General features: G+C 38.0%; 1 protein-coding gene across 5 annotated transcripts in view; it reads right to left on the bottom strand.

The window, feature by feature from the left end:
* The window catches only part of CEP112 (centrosomal protein 112), a 197,385-nt gene that overhangs the window by 63,804 nt on the left and 113,175 nt on the right, over positions 1 to 20,406 (bottom strand). For all 5 annotated transcript variants that reach the window (XR_012996650.1, XR_012996651.1, XM_076354005.1 and 2 more), the window contains 2 exons: positions 9,094 to 9,156; positions 5,004 to 5,153 (listed from right to left, as the gene is read on the bottom strand). Coding sequence is in view for 3 of the 5 variants with exons in the window: in XM_076354005.1 (XP_076210120.1) it covers positions 5,004 to 5,153; positions 9,094 to 9,156 (213 nt within the window). In the remaining 2 variants the exon portion in view is untranslated. The remainder of the gene's footprint in view (positions 1 to 5,003; positions 5,154 to 9,093; positions 9,157 to 20,406) is intronic.

The raw sequence follows: 20,406 nt of genomic DNA, 5'->3' as shown, positions 1-20,406 counted from the left end.
AGGTATTTTGAGGACAATAGACTAAATACTTCTGCAGGACTAGTCACTCAGTCAATGTTCCCATAACTCTGACATGCTTTTTCTTTTAATACAAAATATTATTTGTAATTACAAGTGGAATTTGCTAATAAACATGGTTGATAATGAAATATAACTACACGCAAAATTAGCTTGTTCACAGAATTTTTAACACCACAGTTTTTCTGATACACTGCATTTTAGAAATGTTTGTAAATACCATCAGTATATTTTGACAACTACTTTCTGGAAACAAAGATATCGGGTGCCCTTAAAGAAATGTTCTGAATGCTTTAAAACATCCCAAGGTTTAAAATAATTTGTTTTGCTTTTAGCAGGAACCAAACATGAAAGGGAGGGGGGATTATGCAAATCAAACAAGAAGGACATGCGGCCAGGCATGTCGCCCTGGCACAGCAGGACGCAGGCAGACCGGAGGGGTGGGCTGGGCAGCAGATGAGTGCTCTGAGCACCAAGCCCAGGTGACCACGCACTCTCTTTATGGGGCAATTTGCTGGCACAACACGCCAAAATAGAGTGAGATCAGTGTAAACCCACCCCCCGTGGAAACAGTATTCCAGAATAAAAGGAAACAGAGTACCCCACACAAGGACTGACTCAAGCATAACTACAGCAGAGTAAGTATCCTGTTATGGTTGCACTGAGAAGTTTCACCGTCTTGATAAAACCCTCAGTCCAACCTTTGCATAGAGGAAATTGTCTTTTTGCTCCAAGATACGACAGCATCTAACAAATATATGGTGATGTTGAGAATACGCAATGCCCACATAGGTCTAGATAATTTAAAAGCAGAAGTTTTCTCCTTTGTTCTGCTATGGCTATAAAATACACTTTTAATTTTTTTCCCTCTCAACATTTTTAAACATAACAAAGACAGACAACTGTTTCAAAATTTTTCACATGAAGGGGAACATTATTATATGCCATTCTTTCCTAGAAATCTTTTAAGTCTTATTTATTTACAGAATTAATCTGATCATAAGCTGGCTGACACACAAAGTGTTGAAACATGTCATCTTCAAACCATGTTTTGCTAATGAAATTTTGGTGTTAATTCAGGGGATATAACAGAATCCTAGAATCTGTAATATGAGCCAAACAACAAATGTGGTTCCTCTGGCAAAAAAGCATCATTTTCTCCCTTTTCTGTTGTGGGTTTGTCACTGCATGCTCTCCATCATCCATTTCTTTCCAGAATCTACTTTTTGACATGGAGTCCCCACTTGGCCATCAAATTCTACATTAAAACACTCTGAACATGTTTTGCAGTTCCAATCCCAGGACTGTTTTGCACTTTCAGTCCCAGGATCCAAAAGGATTTCATAAAAAAACCTAAGGCTGAGATTTCATAAATAACCTCCAGGTAGCTCTACAATGCAATCAACTTCATGCTACTGCTGAGTCCGGCCAGTAACCACTGCCAAAAGCAGCAGCAGAGTTAGGTAAATGCTCTGACCGTTTGACTGTATTGAGCTCCGGGTTGTTGTGGCTAGATTGCTATCGGGATGCAAGAAAGCTAGTTTAAATTTAGCCTTAATAAGTTTACACTACACTTCAATGACTAACATAGCTCCTGCATAGACATTCTCAAGAGTTCAGCACCCAAACCCTTACTGGAGGGTGCCTTCCAAAATCCCAGTCTAAAGCATCACAAATGAGTTAACAGACACGGCAATTTAAGCAACTTTTCCAAGCATCTGCAGGGCATTAATATAATTGTGCTCTCAACTAATCCTATGGGCTAAACCAATGGTTCCTGATCTTTGAAGTGTAAGCACGTTACAGGAGAGGCATGGCACAGAGACCAGGTGAGCTTTGCTGGATTTGCCCCATGCCAGGCCAACTGCAGTGTCCTTGTACTCTGCTCCAAAGAATGCAAGTCCTGGTAAGTTCAAAGCAAAGATATCCACGCAGCACTGAACGGCGAGCTGTGCTTTTGGGATTGCCCTCTGTGTCAACACTGTCGTAATCCCAACAGGCTCCAACTCAACAGTGGCGAAAAGGCAGCGACAGGAGTCGCTCAGTTGTTCAACGCCTTGTCGGACCATTGCTTCTTAGGTCTTTGCTATTAGACATTGCAACTCGATGGCATCCAAACTGGTTACTTTATAAGCCACAAGAAAGGAATGTGAAGAGCCAAAATTTTATCCTGATTTTATGACTCTGACAGCACAAACTTTAACTTGCCCTTAGGCCAGACAAATCACAGTGTAATACAGAATGCCAAGTTCTTTAAGCATTTGTCTCAAACTGACCCAAACTGAGGCCATCTGAAGCCAAAAAAGGTTGCTCAGATTCGGTTTTTAGGTTGTCAAAAGAAGTGAAATGTTCTTAAAAGTTTCATTTATTCTTTTTCACTAATGTTTAAGATACTACTTTAAAAAAAAAGATTAAGGAGATAGTTGTTATTATTCCACAATTGTATCTTAGAATCTTTAACTAGCAAAGAGTCAGGAATTTGAATTAACATCAAAATCATGTATTATGGCATCCACATCTGGATATCACTTCACTGACTAAATCCAAAACTTCTCTGAGAGCCAGTTGGTTTCCGTAAAAATGTATTTCTCCCTTTGAAAGGAAATAATAATTGGAAGGTCTTACAGGAAGTCAACCCAATACCATATAAAGGAAATTGCAATCTGTTCCTCAATGTTAGTTTAAATCAATGTTATATTTAGCAAATGCCCGTTTTCTTAACAGTAGCCTTTTCGATAGCTTATATTATATTAAGTCTTCTCAAAGGCTTATGCTATATTAAGAATTGCTTTGTCTTTAGAATGTTTCTCTAATCATCCTTCAAGGTCTTCAGCTTGCCCTAGGTTAGATGTTGTTCCCCATGTCTAGGACATCTAGGATTCCACTTTCAAGACCAATTTTTTCTGCCCCAGGCTAATAAAAAGCAAAGTATTTCTGCATATGCTTGTCTAGAAGTATGTGTAGTTTTTAAAAATACTAAGTGATCGAATATTAAAAACACCTCTTTCTGGTTCCACAAGCATACACAGCAGTTTACCTTCCTAAGAATTTTCTGTTTGTGTATCTGGCTTTCAGTAAATTTCCATTAAATCAGTGGTTTCAAAGGAAGATTTTTTTTTAAAAGTACAATATTAGTGATACTAAACAAAGTTCATAACAGCTCCTGCAATTTCTTCCACAAGTTGACCAAATCTTATAAAACACACTCACAGCACCAGTGCTAAAATCTCTCTGGGACACTGTTCAGAAACCCAGTGCAGAATTCCCCTTTGGTTTTTATGTATTTCATTACATTTTGAGGTAATAATGTCAAAATTAAGTTTATAATAGCCAAACACAGATTTACATGGAGAAGGATTTCATACAACCTATCATCATTAGTGTTCAGAAACTCTTGTTACCAACAGCTGAGTTATTTCCACTGAATGTAATTTAGTCTAGGTGCATCCATAAATTCAACAGTAACACTTGCACCAGGTGCTAAGAAAAAAAGCTGCTAAACAGTCTAAAATACGTATTTCAAATATATAACTCAAGAAGGTATAATGCATGATAACTGTTGAATTACAGCATATTTCTGACTACATGGAAGACTATTCCACTGTCACAGGGTTTCTGTATATCTTGGTGGCCACTGGAAAAGTGGAGAACTACAAATAGCACATTTTCCTAATTGGCAAAAATCCACCTGTACCACAAAATAACATGATATAACTATCTGCAGATCCTAGTGACAAAAGCTACCGCTAGTGATTCAGTTTGGATAACAGATTATAGCCAACATCTATAAGGTTATACCTTTGACAGAAGAGACTAAAGATTGATCAGAAAGAAAATTCTGTTCCTCAACACACACACACACACAAATAAAGACAGATATTTTCCTTAAAGGAAAAAAAAAAAAATCATTAAGCAAAGAACACTCTGCAGATGATGAGACAGTAATGTTAACTTAATTTCCTTATGCAAATCATTCAGAAGTAGAGGACAACATTAACTGTACCGTAACTGAACATCAGATAGTTCCAACATGTAAAAACTCCCATGGTTTCTTTTCAGCACAAAAAGTTAGAAAAACTGTAGGAGTTCATTTTTTCATGAGTTTCTAGATGTAACGGAATTCTTTGTTTGGTACTAGTAAATGTCTTTACAAAGAAAAAAAGGAAATTCCTTCCTCTATACAACTTTTAATGAAGTGTTTTGGTTGTCAACCCTAGCAGATTACATAGTTTCAAAAACCTTCCATTGCTCTTTACTACTCCGAAATGAAAAATGTCTAAAAAGTAATTCTACTTGCTTCTGCAGGTGGGATTCTCTGCAGCTGCTTTGAATCAGGGTGTCAAAGCAGCAAGAAAAAGAGTCCAAATATTCGGAACCTGTAATGTTTTAAAGTGTCTTTGAAAATGACCAGAGAATGCAACTCCGATGCAAAATATGTAGAAATCTAATGAAAAAAAGTTACAAATAACAAATGTTTTATTCCACCCATATTTAGCAGAGACTTTGTTTTCAGTGGAACCTAAGAACATACTTTCCTTCACTGCAGCCTTAAACATGAAAGGTGAGATCGCCTGGTGAAAACCAAGCTAAAGCCCGTGCCACACTGCTGGCTCTTCAGGGGTGCAACTCGACTCTCCTATTTTTCACCTTTTTTTTTTTTCCAAGTACTGAAAGCACTGTATAAAGGTGCTGAAAATATGATAAAATACCTGAGTCAATATTAAAAGGAAGAGAACGGGAAAATTTCAACTATTTGACTGAAGTGGATGGATTAGACTCGCCAAACCCAAATGTTTTATGCAGGCATGTGATCAGCTAGAGGAAAGAGAGCCTGAGTCATCAGCTACATCAAAGTCAAGGTCCAGTGAATGGAATTAGTGAGCGCTGTGTGAACAGGAACGATACCTGCATTCATCTGCCCACTGCAGAACTTTTAATTACACTCAAACAGCCAGTAGCATCAGTGACTAAAATCCCCAGATTACCTTGATTGCTCTGTCATTATCTGTAATCAGCTGCTGCTTCTTATCTTCAAACTTTTGTACAACTTCCTGGAGCCGCTGCTCTGCGGCAAGCTGCTGCCGGCTGTTCTCCTCTGTCAGAGAGGAAATGGTTGTCTTAAGTTCAGCTATGATCTAAAAAGAAAACAGCATGCTAAATCTCTCTTCAGTAAAAGGCATGTATTTTGCATGTTTTTATGCTCAGTACAAGCATGGCATTGGCATACTCTGCTGTGCAAGCTAAATATTTTAAATTAACATATTACACACTAGCAAGCATGAAATTCCACACAGAGAAAAAGGAATATAATAAGGTTGCAAATGACAAAAATTGCTGAACACAAAATATTTGGAAGGGTTTTCCACTACAACATTCCAAAATATTTACTCATGAGAACAAAGCACATCTGTGATCTTCAAAATAGAGCATGTTTCCCGTCTTCCACTGCACTGAAACCAGTACTGCAAATTTACATCGTGATGGTGGTGGTCGTTTTCTAGAAGGATACTTTATAGTTTGATACTGCAGAGAAGAAAAAACCCTAAATTTACATACCGGACTGAAATTTAAACTCGATAGTGAAATTTCTGAGCTGCTGAAAGGAGCATACTCTGCCTAGCAATACAGCGGGGACCTGATTCAATGTCCAGGACCCTTAAACTAGACCTTTTACATGATTCATTCATGATTTGTTGAAATGTACTTGTTTCACCTTTTTTATCACTGTGGAAAGTCATAACTAAAGCTGATCCTTCAGGCATATTTACAGAATTTTATGGTGACATGTAAGTCATCACCCAGCAAAGCACTTAAACATGTGGGAGAGTCACTGACTTTAATGGATATATTCAAGCTTAAGGTTAAGCTGTTGTAGCAGCATAATATAGTCTAATTCTAAAAACACTTCAGCACACAGGCAGTTCAGGGAGAGACTGCCAGAGTGCTCAGACTTTTATGTTTGCAAGGCCTCCTCATTGGTAGAGAAACATTTAACTATACTAAGGTCACAGTTATTTAGGAAAAAAAAAAATGGGGTTTTTTAGAACTACTAACAGGATATAGGACTAACGTAATACGAAATACTCTACAAATGAAAGTACTAGAGTCACTGGGGAAGGGGAAAAAGGACCGATTAAAACTCTACTGTAAATGTATTTATCTGTTTTACTACCTGAAAACCCCAGAGAGTAACAAAGATTATGAGTAAAACCTACATGGATATTTCTGTATTTCTTTTCTAAAAACAAATATTAAAAAAGATAATATACCGATAAAAGGAAGGCTATTTGCTCTTAATGAGATCGATGGGCCAAAGTTTAGAGATTACCTGGATAGGTGTAACTCTTTAGGCAGAATTAAGCAGTATCACCGGGTTTGCAATTTAGATCACGATTTAGATGACACACAATTTGCACAAATTTGGCTTTGCTAGGTGTGTAACACACACGGTGAGAAAGCAGGAGAAATCGATGGATCATAGGAATTATTAAGATAACAACTTGAGGCCATGCAAACCTATACCACTTTGTGGATGTTCCATTTTGTCACTTTTAAAAAAGAAAACAAAACAACAAACCCTTTAATATAACATAAAAGTGAAATTTAAAGCTTTTACTGGGTTAAGACTCTGGACTAGGATAAGAGTTCTGAAATGCATGCAAGGAAATTTCAGCATGAATTGATGGAGAAAGATCTGCTTTGTGCAGTACTTTTCAGAGAAAAAAAAATGTTTACTTTGTATAAACTTCAGAGGAAATTTCTTGAAATATCTCCTCTGTGTGGGTGTTAAAAGTGAATGTTCCAAGAGGCCACAGAGAGTAAGATTAGACAGATGTTGTCAGCAACATGACCACAAGAAAAGTTGCAATTGACCTATTATTAATTCTGAGCTACAAAAAAACCCTACGTTCAAGTAACTTCAGGGATTTGATTCAAACCCACAAAAGTAAAGAAATTCAGACATCAGGGTGAAACTCCTCTATTGTGCCAAATAGCCCTGACATATGATGTACGTGTTGTGTCTGCCACAGAAAGCGCAGAGGAATGCCGGTTCTGGTCAGTGGGTCCATCGCTCCCCAATAAAGAGAACAGTGTCTTAGCTACAGCAATGCCTAGCTTAAAAAAAACCCCAGGTCGCAAAATTTTTCCATTTTGAGACTATTCTACAGGCCAATAAATTTCAGTCTGACAAAATTTATTGTGACATTGAGGTTAAATGGTTATTACCTTGCACTACACTACCTAGGTGTTCCCACTGTAACAATTAAAGCAATTTCCCTCACCCCTTGTTTAAAAATTGAGAGATGCTTAAATTATTCCATCTGCCTTTAATGAACGGACCCAGACCCATTTTCGTTCTGACAGTAAACTTTGCCTGGCATAGAGAGGCTGACTTTTGATTCCACTCGCTAGGCATGACAATAGCATAAAAGTGACAATGCCAAAAGGTAACACAGAGTTAGCAGTGAAGAGGATCTCCTCCTTAAGGTCTGGCATGCATTAAATGTTACTTTTTGAGCTTTATCAATTTTCTGCTATTCAGGTTCAGATGGCACGGTAAAAAAGATAGGGTTTTTTTTTTGTTGTTGTTTCTTTCTTTCTTTATAAATAAGGCTCTCAATACATGACTAAAAAGGCATTTAGGAGGAGAGCATTCTCTCTGATTTATCGCATCATCATGGAATTGCTGAGGGTGGAAGGGACCAGCTCAAAGCAGGATCACCCAGAGCTGGTTGCTCAGGATCATGTCCAGTCAGGTTTTGAGTATCTCCAAGGATGGACACCCCACAACCTCTCTGTATGCAAATAAATGTGCAGAAAACACACATTGGGTTTTAGAAATATAATGCAAAAGCATATTTACCAATGATTCTGATAAATGCAGGCTCAAAAAATGTAGTTTGAAAAAGTGATAGCCCAATAAATTTCATTGAAACAACTAAAGCCAAAATTTTGGACAAGTGTTACATGAGAATGAGACTCAAAGGTAGCTGAAAAGCTGAAATCAGGACTTTTAAAATATTTTAAAGTGTTTGTAAAAGAGTAAAGTTTGCAATTTCTTGTCATTCTCTCACTGATCACCTCTGCCTAGTTCGAGGCTTCTAAACCATTCTTTGTAGTGTTTTTATTGATTTTAATAAGAGTATTATTAGACTATTATTACTATTGCTGAAAACACACTTTGTAAGTAAAAGGCAGGCGTTCTGCTGTGGTTAGGAAGAATGAGAAGAATGACACCTCCACATAAATCGTCATGGCAATTTTCTTATTATTAAAAGCTTAACTTCTGGCTGCATCTCCATCATTTTTTACACTTCAGTACTACCTGTCAATCAAACTGAAAGCTGAAATACTTAAAAAACATCCTGTCTTATCATTTTTAAGCATATATGTAAATTCAACACACATTTTCATCTTCCATGTTCAAAAGACTACTCTGAAGAACAAAAGCTCAAGTCAAAACCAGTTTGCTTTCAGGACGCTGACATTCTTCAAAGTGTTATTTTGAGCAAAAATGCTGAACTGGCTAGGAGCAACGACAAACATCAAGATGGCACAGTTGGGACTGCCGCCCTGCCATCGGCTGCGCGGGCAAACACCACCTTGTGACACGAAATGCAAGTCCTGGTTGTGCAACTGTTCCTGATTTTATGAGATGTGCTCACTGACGGGACACCTCGCCTTCCCTTCCCACCGACTGATGGAGGACTCGGTCCTCTTGGGTCCTCAGGAGAGGAAAAAGTAAACATAGAAACACAGAATGGTTTGGGTTGGAAGGGACCTTTAAAGATCATCTATTTCCAATGCCCCTGCTGTGGGCAGGGACACAGAGAGAAGAAAAAGATGAACTTTAGAACTCAAAAAACCCCACCCATTTTTTCTAGTCAGCTTAATGCTCTGTGTTTTTTGAAAGGTTAAAATCTGCAAGAAAGACATTGGATGTCTGATTTGGGAAACAGGTATGGCTTCTCTTGGTCGTCAAGACCTACACTTAAGAGCAGAAGTAATTATGCTTTTCATCAAGTTTCCAAATCAAATGGATTCATGTGAGGTTCCTGCCTTCTCGCTACCTACCTGCGAGGATTTAGCCAGCTTCTGACTGTACTCCTTCTCAGTCTGCTTCAGCCGGCTGTTTGCCTGAAATACACACAAAAGGCAACCAGATTAGCTCAGATGAAGAACGTGTACAGACACTTTGCCACCGACCCCTCTGCTTGGCACCTCATCCACATGCCTATCGCTGAGCGGCTGGGACCCGCGCCAACTCCAACGCCCTTTTGTGGCAGCCAAAAAACCACAAGGGCTTGCCTTTGATCTCGGGCCAACTATTCATCACTTAAAAGAGGGGAGAAATTGTACCTCTGCTGCCAATTATTAGAAAAACATAAAGACTTCTGCGGATTTAAAAAAAAAAGAGAAAGAGCGAGAGTGTGTGTGTGGCAGGGAGAGGGAGGCAACACACACACGAGTTTATGAGGGTGACTTCGTTTCTGAACAGAGGGAAAGGAGAAAGTCCCAGGCACAGGCTGCAAGGGTGCAGTGCGGCATGGAGGACACGACTTCGTGTCTCAGCTTGGTGTCTGCATCTGCCTTCTGTCCCACTGCACGTCCCTTCTGTTTTAAAGGTGGCGATTACACTGAAAATCGACCCAACGTGCAGCTGAACCAACTGAGAGCTCTTAGACGTACAGCTCTCTCCTCCTCCTAGCATTTTTTTTTCACAACTCTAAGATATTTTTCTATAGTTCTGGGGAAAAATAGCTCTTAAGGGTTTTTCTTCAAATAATTTAATTTCAGAAATAATTCAATAATAACTAAAAAATAAATTCAATTTAATTTCAGGACACAATTATGATTTGTATTTTTCTTGCCAAGTGCCACAGTATTATATTGATAATACCTCAAACGGCTGTCCTCAAATGAACTGCTAAGCGCTCTCGTGTTCTTGGCTCTAAAACTTGAGGACAGGTGTCTAAGAAAAATATTTTCTTAGGGGGACAGAATATTACGAAGCTGAGTTCTGAAGCAAACTTAAGCTGATTAAGTTTTCAAAAAATCTATCTGACCTCGTGTTCAAATCTTTGATCTGTCGTCCGTAGTTTTATGGCACAGCATCCAGCACACAAACACACATGCTCCTTCAGCTGCCTGTGTGCCAGCGCCTGTTTTGGGGGACCACAGAAGCCACGGGGGCCCCCTGAAGCCTCTGAACCCTGCTTGGATCCAGTTGCAAGACTGAAACTCCAGTTCTGCAAACACCAGGGATTTCAGTCAAGCAAATAGTCTTATTGATTTTACTGGACTATAAATTTAGGAGCTTAAAGTTGCAGACAGTGTTTGCGAATCACCACCAAGCATGATAGGGCTCAAATCATCTTGTACAATCCAGGCAGTTATGTATGGTGCAGCTTAATATATTACAGCCAGTTAAAAATAATCTTAAAGTTTACATGATACTGCAATTTAAGATCTTGAATCCCTTCAAATTCCAAAATTACGAAACATATGGAGGTCTCTAGATTTCATCTGTTGGTAGGTACTAAGACATCTACTAAAAAAAGTTAATCAAAACCAATTATCAAATATGAGCATAATTTTTGAGAACATATGTTTTGGTGGTTTTTTGTTATAAACAGAGATAATGGCACTACATATTGGTTTAAGAGAGCGTATACAAGAATTCTGGAGCACCAGACAAATTAAATTCCACTTCTTCTACATTTATCATTTAAAGTGTGCCACAAACACTGTAAGGGCATATTGTGGGGCTGCATAAATAAAAAGAGAGCAGTAACACAGAAGCAGTTATGCCAGACAGCTCTGTGCATGCTAAATTTCTCTTTGTACTCAGGCTGACCCATGTTAACACTCTTTCCACTGTATTGTCATCTAGTTTCAGATAACGTTTTACCACCACTGCACATCATAAAGTGACTGAAACTGCCAGTTTATCTTTAAGGAAAAAAAGTAAAAAATAAATTACAGTAATAGTATAAATTACTGTTACTCTCAGAAAGGGAGATACACTAGTCAGCAAGGCACTGCAAAGAAGATCACATTACAGCTGCTCTCACTCAACTTGCCTGGGGTAAAAGTCTTCATCTTTCATAGAAGCAGTTTTATAACCTCCTGAACCCATAGAATAAATCCCAATAAATAATAAGAAAAAACACCCATAACGTTCATAAACAAATTAGAACTTGTTTGTTCACACTGAGTAGAACCAGGATGACCTCTGATAGACATGACAGAGGCGATCCAAAAGAAAGATATGCTGAATTTCAGTGTTTTATTGCTAACCGAAGGCAAAGAAAGTATATCCTATCAGCTTATTTAAAGGCAATTACATTTTATTTTATAACGGCTTTAACAAATTCCAATTAGCAAAATATTTATAATTATCTCCTAGTCATCAACAAATCACAGATTCTTGCGTTTACTTGCAGTCCCAAACATCTTTATTTGAGGGGTCTGATTTTCAGAAGTACTGAGCTACCAAACTTCCACTGGAGATGGCAAAAACACATTTAGACTGGCTCTAGCTGTCTAAAACTGGCTATCTAGACCCTGTGGCACTAAAAACTATGGACACCTGCCGACTTCAGCTTTTCTCTCTAGATCTGTAACACCGCACAGGTCTTGTATCATTACAAACTGCAGAGGTAGCACCCGCAAAGCTCTGCAGAAGGCAGTTTCTACAAGTTGTATCACACTGGTCAGCTGAAAAGATCTAATTCATGGTGATGCACAGGAACCCTCTTTTCCCTTATCTTCTTTTACTGCAGAAATATAAAACTTTTCCCTTTTTAAAACCTGCAACTAATTTAATACCTCGACTATAGGCTGTTGCTTTGCAGCCTAGGGAGGCATAAACCTGCTCCCCTGGGGCTCATGTAGCACTGCTACACACAAAAAAAAGCACCTTTTCACTTTTTTTTTGGTGGTAAGAAATAGCTTACTGCAAAGTAAATACACATAGCTGCGTACATTGAACACCACGGAAGATTTACATTACATTTATCTTGACAACGAGAAGGTTAAAAATGGCATGGTGTACACAAGCAGCATTTTCCTGGGCTCCTTCTTCTGTAACAGGCTGCTCGGCTCATGCATTGTATGAAGCGTAAGCTGCTTCTGTATTATTTTAAGGGCATTCCCTTGCTTTCAGGTTACATGCTATTTCAGAAACATAATGAGTAAGAATCCAACTGGAAGGTGAACATTTGGAGGGTCAGCCAGTATTCATTAAAGTCTAACTCTTTTTATAGCAACGGGCAGCACTGCAAATATAGTTAATGGTCTTAAACTAGTTTTCTGTGTGCAAGAGGCAGCTGCTGAAATTCACACTTGGCAAAAACCTGTCAGAAATATCAATTGTAATATCCATTTTTATAATAAAACGGTTTAAATTGGATAAGCCACAGAGGAATCCCACTGATTCAAAAATTAACTTCTGTTTAGTTTCACACAGTTAATACATATTTTAGCTAAAATTATCTGATTATGACAATTTTACATGCAGTTATTTTATATTACAGAGTGAAGACTTTTGCATTAAAAAGATTATGTCCTTGTTACAGTTAATTGGTTTTAAAAACCAACTATAATTCTATAACAAGCCTTAAAGCATCATATTGTGGTTGCTGAGCAAAACTGCACCGACTTCAACAAAACATCTCACGTAAAAATTAAAAATGGTATTAGCACTACAGATGTGGTATCGGAATTAATGGATGCTATTCTAACACAGTCTGATTTTCATTTTTTCCTTTCATGAAACAGAACAGCATTACTAAGAATAAAAGAGCAAAGGATCTATGATGGGACCACACCGCAAAAGCATACCATGCCCTACCCTAATTACACAGTTTTTATATGCTATTTTTAAGGTGTAAGATCTATTAGAAAGGACTTTTAGTTCTAGTTCCACTCGATGAAACACATGCACTAAACAGCCCCGGGGGCTGCTCACCGGTACGGCCACCTCCAGTGTCAACAGTAGCTCTAGCTGCACTATGGGGTTGGCAGGTACATGGACAACTTCATCTTCCATCAACATCCATGAAGGCGTTTAGGACGTCTGGAATGTTTATGAAAAATGCAGCTGTTAAGAATTTTTTGGAACAGTACAAATCTGTGCACAGGGACATGGTTTAGTGGTGGACTTGGCAGTGTTAGGTTTACAGTTGGACTGGATGATCTTAAAAGTCTTTTCCAACCTAAATGATTCTATGATTCTATATCTTCCAGCTTTGGAATGGTGATTTTCAGATGGAAAGTTAGATTTCAATTACCCTATAAAATTAATATGAAAACTAACTCCTGCAACCCAAACGTGGGTAGATCTGTAAGAGGTAAGGGTGCATAGTGAAATCCTGTTCACCTATATATGAATTACAGTTTTGTGACTGATTCAGTAGTGTTTCAATTTTATTTCAATCTCCCCAAAACACAAACAAACAACAAAACCCCCACAAATATAACTCTCAAACTAGGCAGTTATATATACACACCCATATTCACTAACAGAAAAGCAGATTTAAGGAATCTGTTTAGGGTACTAGCTATGAAATAACCATTTTTCAAAATGCCTGCAACTAGCTAAATGAAGGCCATACATAAGCTGATCCTCCATAATTAGTTAGATAAAAGTGTAAGCAAACTGGAAAAAAAAAAAAGGAGGAAAAAAATCAAAGGGTGGGGGAAGGAGAAGAAAGAAAACTTGCTTCGGGGAAGAAGCAACTGTTCTCTGATGTGCAGCAAAGACTTTAACATCAAAGAACTAATGTAAATGGGGCCCATTTACCTTAAAAAACAACACACCACTCCACATTCTGGAATATTTCTATTTAAGTTTGACAGCATTATGCTTTGTACCAAAATTCAAGATTGTGTAATTTGACAGACGTCAAAAGAAAATGACCTTCAGAATGGCTAACTAGCAATTTTTGTTATTAAGTATGTTAAAACACTCTGTACAGTATCTGTTTAAACTTCAGAGGTTAGCAGATCACCTTTTAAGTTCATCGGATCATACATAAAAATTTCATTTCGACCTCAAAGCCCGAAACATATATTTTCCTTATGTGCCTGTAATACCGACAGCGGGTGACTTCCTACGCCAATACTCTTGCTCTTTCTACTGCTCTCCCCACCAATCAGATACCAAATGGAAAGCCGAATCTCTGTGTAACAGTGAAAATAGCATACCAGTTCAAATATGCAATTTGAGCCACCCAAAAGACCATTAAAAATAGTTCAATATCCAAAATGATGTTAACAGAAAAATTAGTCCAGTACCAAATGACTTCGAGGGTTTTGAAAATGAATGATAGAAATCCCAATCTGTCACACCCACAAATCCTATTAATATTCTATTTTATATTCCACTTTTGTAGGTCTATAAAGCTTTTTCTTTTTTTAATTTTAAACATACATCTTTAGGAGAAAAAAACCCTCTCATTCATGTGCTAAGTACTTTTCATTGGGAAAAAACCAAGAATGAATAGAAATGAATTTGACACTCTACCTGTATGGAGAATTGCCTTTCTGCAGTATATTGCAATTCCGTGCTTAATGGGGCCTACTGAAAAACTGTTTGTGCAATTTGTGCCTTAGGAAAGGCTCTGATTTCCAGTCCTTTCATTTAAACTAACAGCGTATTTCTAATCATCCTGAAATTACGTAGAGAAATTAAATGCACACATTTAACTCTTCCAAAAATTCTTCTGTGAGACTCCAACTGCATGGCGTCTGATCCCAAAGTTATACCATCCTTGCACTAGTATGCAATTACTAGCTTCATCTACATGGATTTACTGAGCATCTAAATGTTTCCCAGGTTCACTAATACTGATTTCTATTCAATGTTGCAGTGAGCCAGGCACCTTATTTAAAACCAACTGCACGATTTGGCCTAACGTACAAGCCTTGTATACAATACAAGGTTTTAACACCAGATTAGCAGTCTAGGTTTTGCCACACAAAATTTTTCAATACCTTAAAGATACTTTATGCAAGACAGTACTGATACATGCATCAGGCATTTAAAAGGGCAGGCAGCGAATTATAGTTTAATCTGAAGATGTACTGTGACATTTTGCCAAAACAGTTCGGAGGCAGGTGGCTTTTACATTATGGCACGATTCCTTCTTTTGCTCAACATTCAAGTAAGATGAACTGAGTAAACCTAGTGAAGATGTTGAGACTGTAACACTCTCCACATTCGGGTACTGAAGCTTAGTTTTCCCACAGCCACATGACTAAATCTGGTACAGCACAAATACATTCCTGGATTACGATTTTTCATATTTCCTGCTTTTCTTCTGTTCTGTCCAACTAAATTAAGATGGTTATTTAAAGTGGGTTTAAGACATGATATCAAAAGTGGTGGCATTTTCTTCTTCAGAGCCTTAACAAATAAAACATGCACCCAACGGGAATTATTTGAGCTTTTACAAGCTGCCTTTATTAATCAGAAATACTGGGCACCTCTGCTATACAGGCTCCGCACTTGCCCACGTGCACTCTGTCTCTCTCTCCCACTCTAAAATAAAGAAGTTTACAGAATAGTTTGTATCACTCAGGCCCAGATGTTTCTGGTACCCAAACAGCTGACACCCAGTAAAATCACGAAGGGATAGGCTGCTAAACATCTTTGAAGATGCAAGCCAAAGCTAATGTTTCTTCCGCAAGTAGAAGGCAACGGTACCAAGATGTGACACTGACCCGTGATTTGACTCAGTTAAAAGGTTACTTAATATGAGCTTTACAATACACGATTCTTTCAGAAATCGGAGATTTCTGAGACCCGTGCACTTTATCATTATGTATCAGCTAAGTTTACACACCTTGATTTTTGCCAGGCAGAGACTGTAAGGCTCCTGAAAGGACTATAAAGGGATAAGAATGTGATTTTTATTTTTTAGATTCTCCATTGCTGTTTTAAGTTGAATTTTGTGGCAATAACAAGCAAATGTTAAGAAGATAATGACTAGAAAAGAATCCTACATATGTATCATTTTGAGAAAGAACCTTTTTTATTAAATAGAAGGAAAACTGGAGACAAAAGGACAGACTCGGTATTACTAAGTTAACTTGGTATTACTAAATTACGTCATCAGATGAGAGCCCAACAAAAGTTAAGCTCCTACAGTTGGAAAGACAAACATTGAAAATACGACAAAATCCCCTAACAAATCTATGATCTGAAGCAATCAGTGTTTCTTAGCAAGATTATACTGGATTACTTTTTGTAGCTTTAAATACAACGAAGCTTCCCGAAAAGGACGACAACTTCACAGAGCCAGGAAGCGTTACTGTGCATGGTTACTCATCGGTACAAGTCCAGCAAAGTCCCGATTAAAAAGAGAATGGAATATATTGCTCAATCGTGAAAGCAATTAAAAACATAAATAAGACATTGCGAGACTCTTAACATTCCCAATGTTTAATTATTTATCCGTCCTCCGTCCTGCAGCTGTAGGTCAGAATTAACTCCTCTGAACTAAATACAGGAGAACTCTTTTGGGGATTTGTACCTTTTTCATTTTCAAGCAAACATCCAAATTAATTTCAAATTCACACAAGAACTGCAACAGTTTCACCTAAATCAGATTTTCTACAAGTTAAACACCCCTCCTACACTCAGATGTGATTGTGAAACTACTTTGATCTCTGTTCCCAAATTTATTGCTCTGTGTAATCCATGACAAAATATAATGTGATTTACTGTATCTCTATATGACAGCCCAGCAGCTGACAGAACTTAATAATTTAGCATAAGAAAAAAACCTTCTGGCACCAAAATATACAAATCATAATTGAGGCACTTTAGTATCACATTACAATGAAGCATATGCAGACTGATCATGAGAACTTCAAAACAATTAGAATTCTTTCTCACCCATTTAATGAAGGTGGGTTTTATTCCATGACATGTTCTGCAGTTGTAAGCAAGTCATTTTGGAACACTTTTGTTTCTTCACACTAAAGACTGAAGGACTAATAACATTGTTTTACCCCTTCCCTATTTCCCAAACACTCCTTCCCCTCCAAAAAGGAAAAAAAGCAGCCACCGATACGAAGGAAGAGCAAATTACTGTAAACAATGTCTTCAAATTGTGCCAGAATTTAAATATGCAATAAAGATGTTTTACATTAGTTTGGTGTTGATAACCGAGCATTTTCTCTAAAATAAAGCTATAGTGACAAATTTAAATATCCAAACACTGACCTAAGCAGGGATGTGATGGACATGTTCTGTGGGGCAGCTTTCGTTTTGGCTTGTGCCGACCCTCAGGTTTGGGGGACCTGAGAAAGTCTTTGCGTAAAGGATGCATTACCCCAGAAACTTCCAAGAAAAGTAAGAATGTGGAGCACGTGGCATGGGATGCAGGAGAAATTTCCACTTAGTATTTACTAATTCCAGGTAACAAACACCAGTTGCCGTTGTTTGCATAAACAAAACCATAAACGAGCCCCAGTGAAATCAGCAGCGATCGCTGCAGGTACCGGGATCCAGTAACAGGGCATCGGTCGTAGGACCTGTCCTCTCGCCCCTGCCTAGGCACCCAGACCAGATGGTATTCATTCAATAATTCTGAAAGAATCTAAGAATGAATTGGCCGAGTTGTTAAAAAAAAAAAAAAACAAACCACCCCAAACAAACCAGTTATCTCACATTACAATAAGGTACCGTACTGGAGAATAGCCAGTGTACCCTGGAATGTAAAGATAAGTAGAACTGGTAAATTAGAGAAAACTGTACCTACAAGCAATCAGCCTTCTCCAAGACACGTAGTATTGGGGGAAAAAAAAGAAAGGAGAGAATGAGGTAATAATTCAATTGGGCTTTAAAAAATATTTAATAAGGTTAAAATAATAAGCAATTGTGTATTACAAGATAAGGTTGGTGCGTTACAGTTTGTTTGGACAGTGAAGAAAGGCTCAGGAAACTATTGAAAAAATAATTAGAACGGTCATTCTGCCACTGGAAAAGCCTCCTGCACTTCGTAACCAGGAAAGTTAAGGCTGAAATATCAGTTGTACTAAAAACATCAGGTATGTCCTCCAGAGACAGGCTCATGGGCCACCCAACCCAATGTCCTCTCCAGAGGCGCGGGAGATGCTGCTTGCAGAGCCTGCAGAAGCCTGGCCCCCTTCTGCAGTTCGTACCCCTCGTATTCCCCCAGCACCCACAACTCCTGTATCAGGGAAGTTAGAAGTTAAATCCCTGCTTATTCCCCTTAGTGACTGGTTGCGAACATGCTGCTTGTAAAACTGTTCAATCCTTTTTTGCACCTGCTAATAATATCTGCCTTCACAACCTCCATGGAAATCAAATCTGTTGTTTAGAGAAGAACCTTCTTTCACCAGTTTTAAATCAATCTCTTATTAGTTTCCAGCAACTACGCCCAAGTTCTTGGGCAGTAAATAACAATTCAGCATCCACCTTATCCACCATCTTCATGATTTTGTGAGTCTCAGTCTTATGAATATACACCAAAGGCTACAACCTGGAAGTTACAGCATTGAGAAAAAGCAGAGAGTGCCCTGGTGAGGCAGAACTAGAAGTGGTGTTTGGACACAGACTTGAAAAGAAATAGGAGACAGAGAAAACAAAAAAAACCCACCTGTGAATACTTCTTAGATAAATGCCTTAGATTAATACCAGTTGGTTAAAAAAAAACCCCAAACTTCTCAAACAACTAACCGACTATAATTGATATGATAGGGAGTGAATAAAGTGCACTGAAAGACAGGCCATATGATAGAGCTGTAGTTTTAATTATATCAGTCCTTGCCCTGTTGAAAGATATCTTTCTGTTTCCATATTGTGTCATAATTTATCATTTAGCTCAATTATGCTGCTTCTTGTCTGGTTCCCATTTCTTAACAGTATTGCGTCAGTCGCTTTCATTTTTAACCCTATGGTGTTATTTGTGAATGCAAATAATGTGGTGCTTGATCTCCTCTCCAAACGTTAATGAAGGTGTTAAAAAGCAAGCCTAATGCTCATGGGTGCATATTTTCCCCCACAGTGACAGTTACACCAGCTACTCTCGGTTACCTCTGGAACCAGGTTTATAAATACAATAGATGGGCAGAAATCTTACCTATTTTCTGTTTTGTTTTTCTGAGGTTTTTTTGTGTTTTGTTTTGTTTTTTAAAGGAGGTAGAAGCAGAGTAACTCTCTGTGAATAACTGAGACTATTGCTTTGAAATATCTCCTGTAGGGACACAGCCATAAATTCTGTTTAGTCTCATTTGAGTGAAATATCCCTGAGACTATTCTACCGTATTTTTCTTCATGCTTGGCTCTGTTGATTGAAGACTCTTCCAAATGGCTCCCCTAAGGGATGATGCAATTCCTGTGACCATGTTCCTGGTCCACTATCATCTTTTTTTTTCTTTGGAGGAATAAGAAGGAGCAGTACAAAAGGGGACACACTAGAGAGGAAATTGGTTTTCTCCCCTCATCTGTGAGCAAAATTTTATTGCAAGAGTTGCTGTAAAAGTACTATAAAGACGAATTAAATAATCTGCACATCTTGTGCTAACATACGCTAACTTTGCTATACAAATCTTCTCTCTTTTTGAAATACCTTTCTTTTTTCTTGATCTTCTAGGCTTTTGGCAATTTTTTTCCAACAGAGCCAAAGTACTATGCTCATTTTTAATATTAGTTGGTGAATCACTAACACAGTGTCAGAAATGTTCAAGAACCATATGTAAGTAAATGTACATAGACTCAACAACACAAAAACAACAAAACTATTACTACCTTGGAATAGAGAGATAATATCATAGACAATAGTTCTCAGATTATAATGAAAAAAATTAAGAGACTCGGGAATATCCAACTCTTCTTGGTAAGAATTAGAAGCTCTTTAGATCATTCACAGCTAAGCCCTAAACAAAAGAACCTATGTAATAGATTCAAACACACATTTAAAAATTTTCATCTAAAAAAAGGGCACATATACAACTGGTGGAGATCCTGAATGCATTCAGCAAGGAGATAAACATACATCTACATTATAATTAGATACCAATTTAATGATATCATTATACTCAGGAAGAATACATGTCCATATTTTATGGTTGACCTATTTGCCCCCATGTAAATAACCAGGGTATCGCTGCAATGAGTGTGAAAATAGTTCATCTGGATGCTCACCTAAATGAAGGTAGCTATACTACGGCTATTAGCGTTCAAGCTAATGAAGTGAAAGGTGTCACTCAGATCAAAGACTTCATTATGCTAAGTCGTCTAAGCAGGCACCTACAGAATTGCTGCAGAGATGGTCCGGTTCCCAGAAGGTCTTAGATACAAAGATGGAACCGTTTTTGGTAGTTAATGAAATGTAGAGTTGGCAGAGAACA

Source organism: Aptenodytes patagonicus, chromosome 16 (genome assembly GCF_965638725.1).
Source record: "Aptenodytes patagonicus chromosome 16, bAptPat1.pri.cur, whole genome shotgun sequence".
NCBI classification, from domain to species: Eukaryota; Metazoa; Chordata; class Aves; order Sphenisciformes; family Spheniscidae; genus Aptenodytes; species Aptenodytes patagonicus.
The sequence above is the reverse complement of the archived record's forward strand: the minus strand, read 5'-3'. Positions and strand labels throughout refer to the sequence as shown.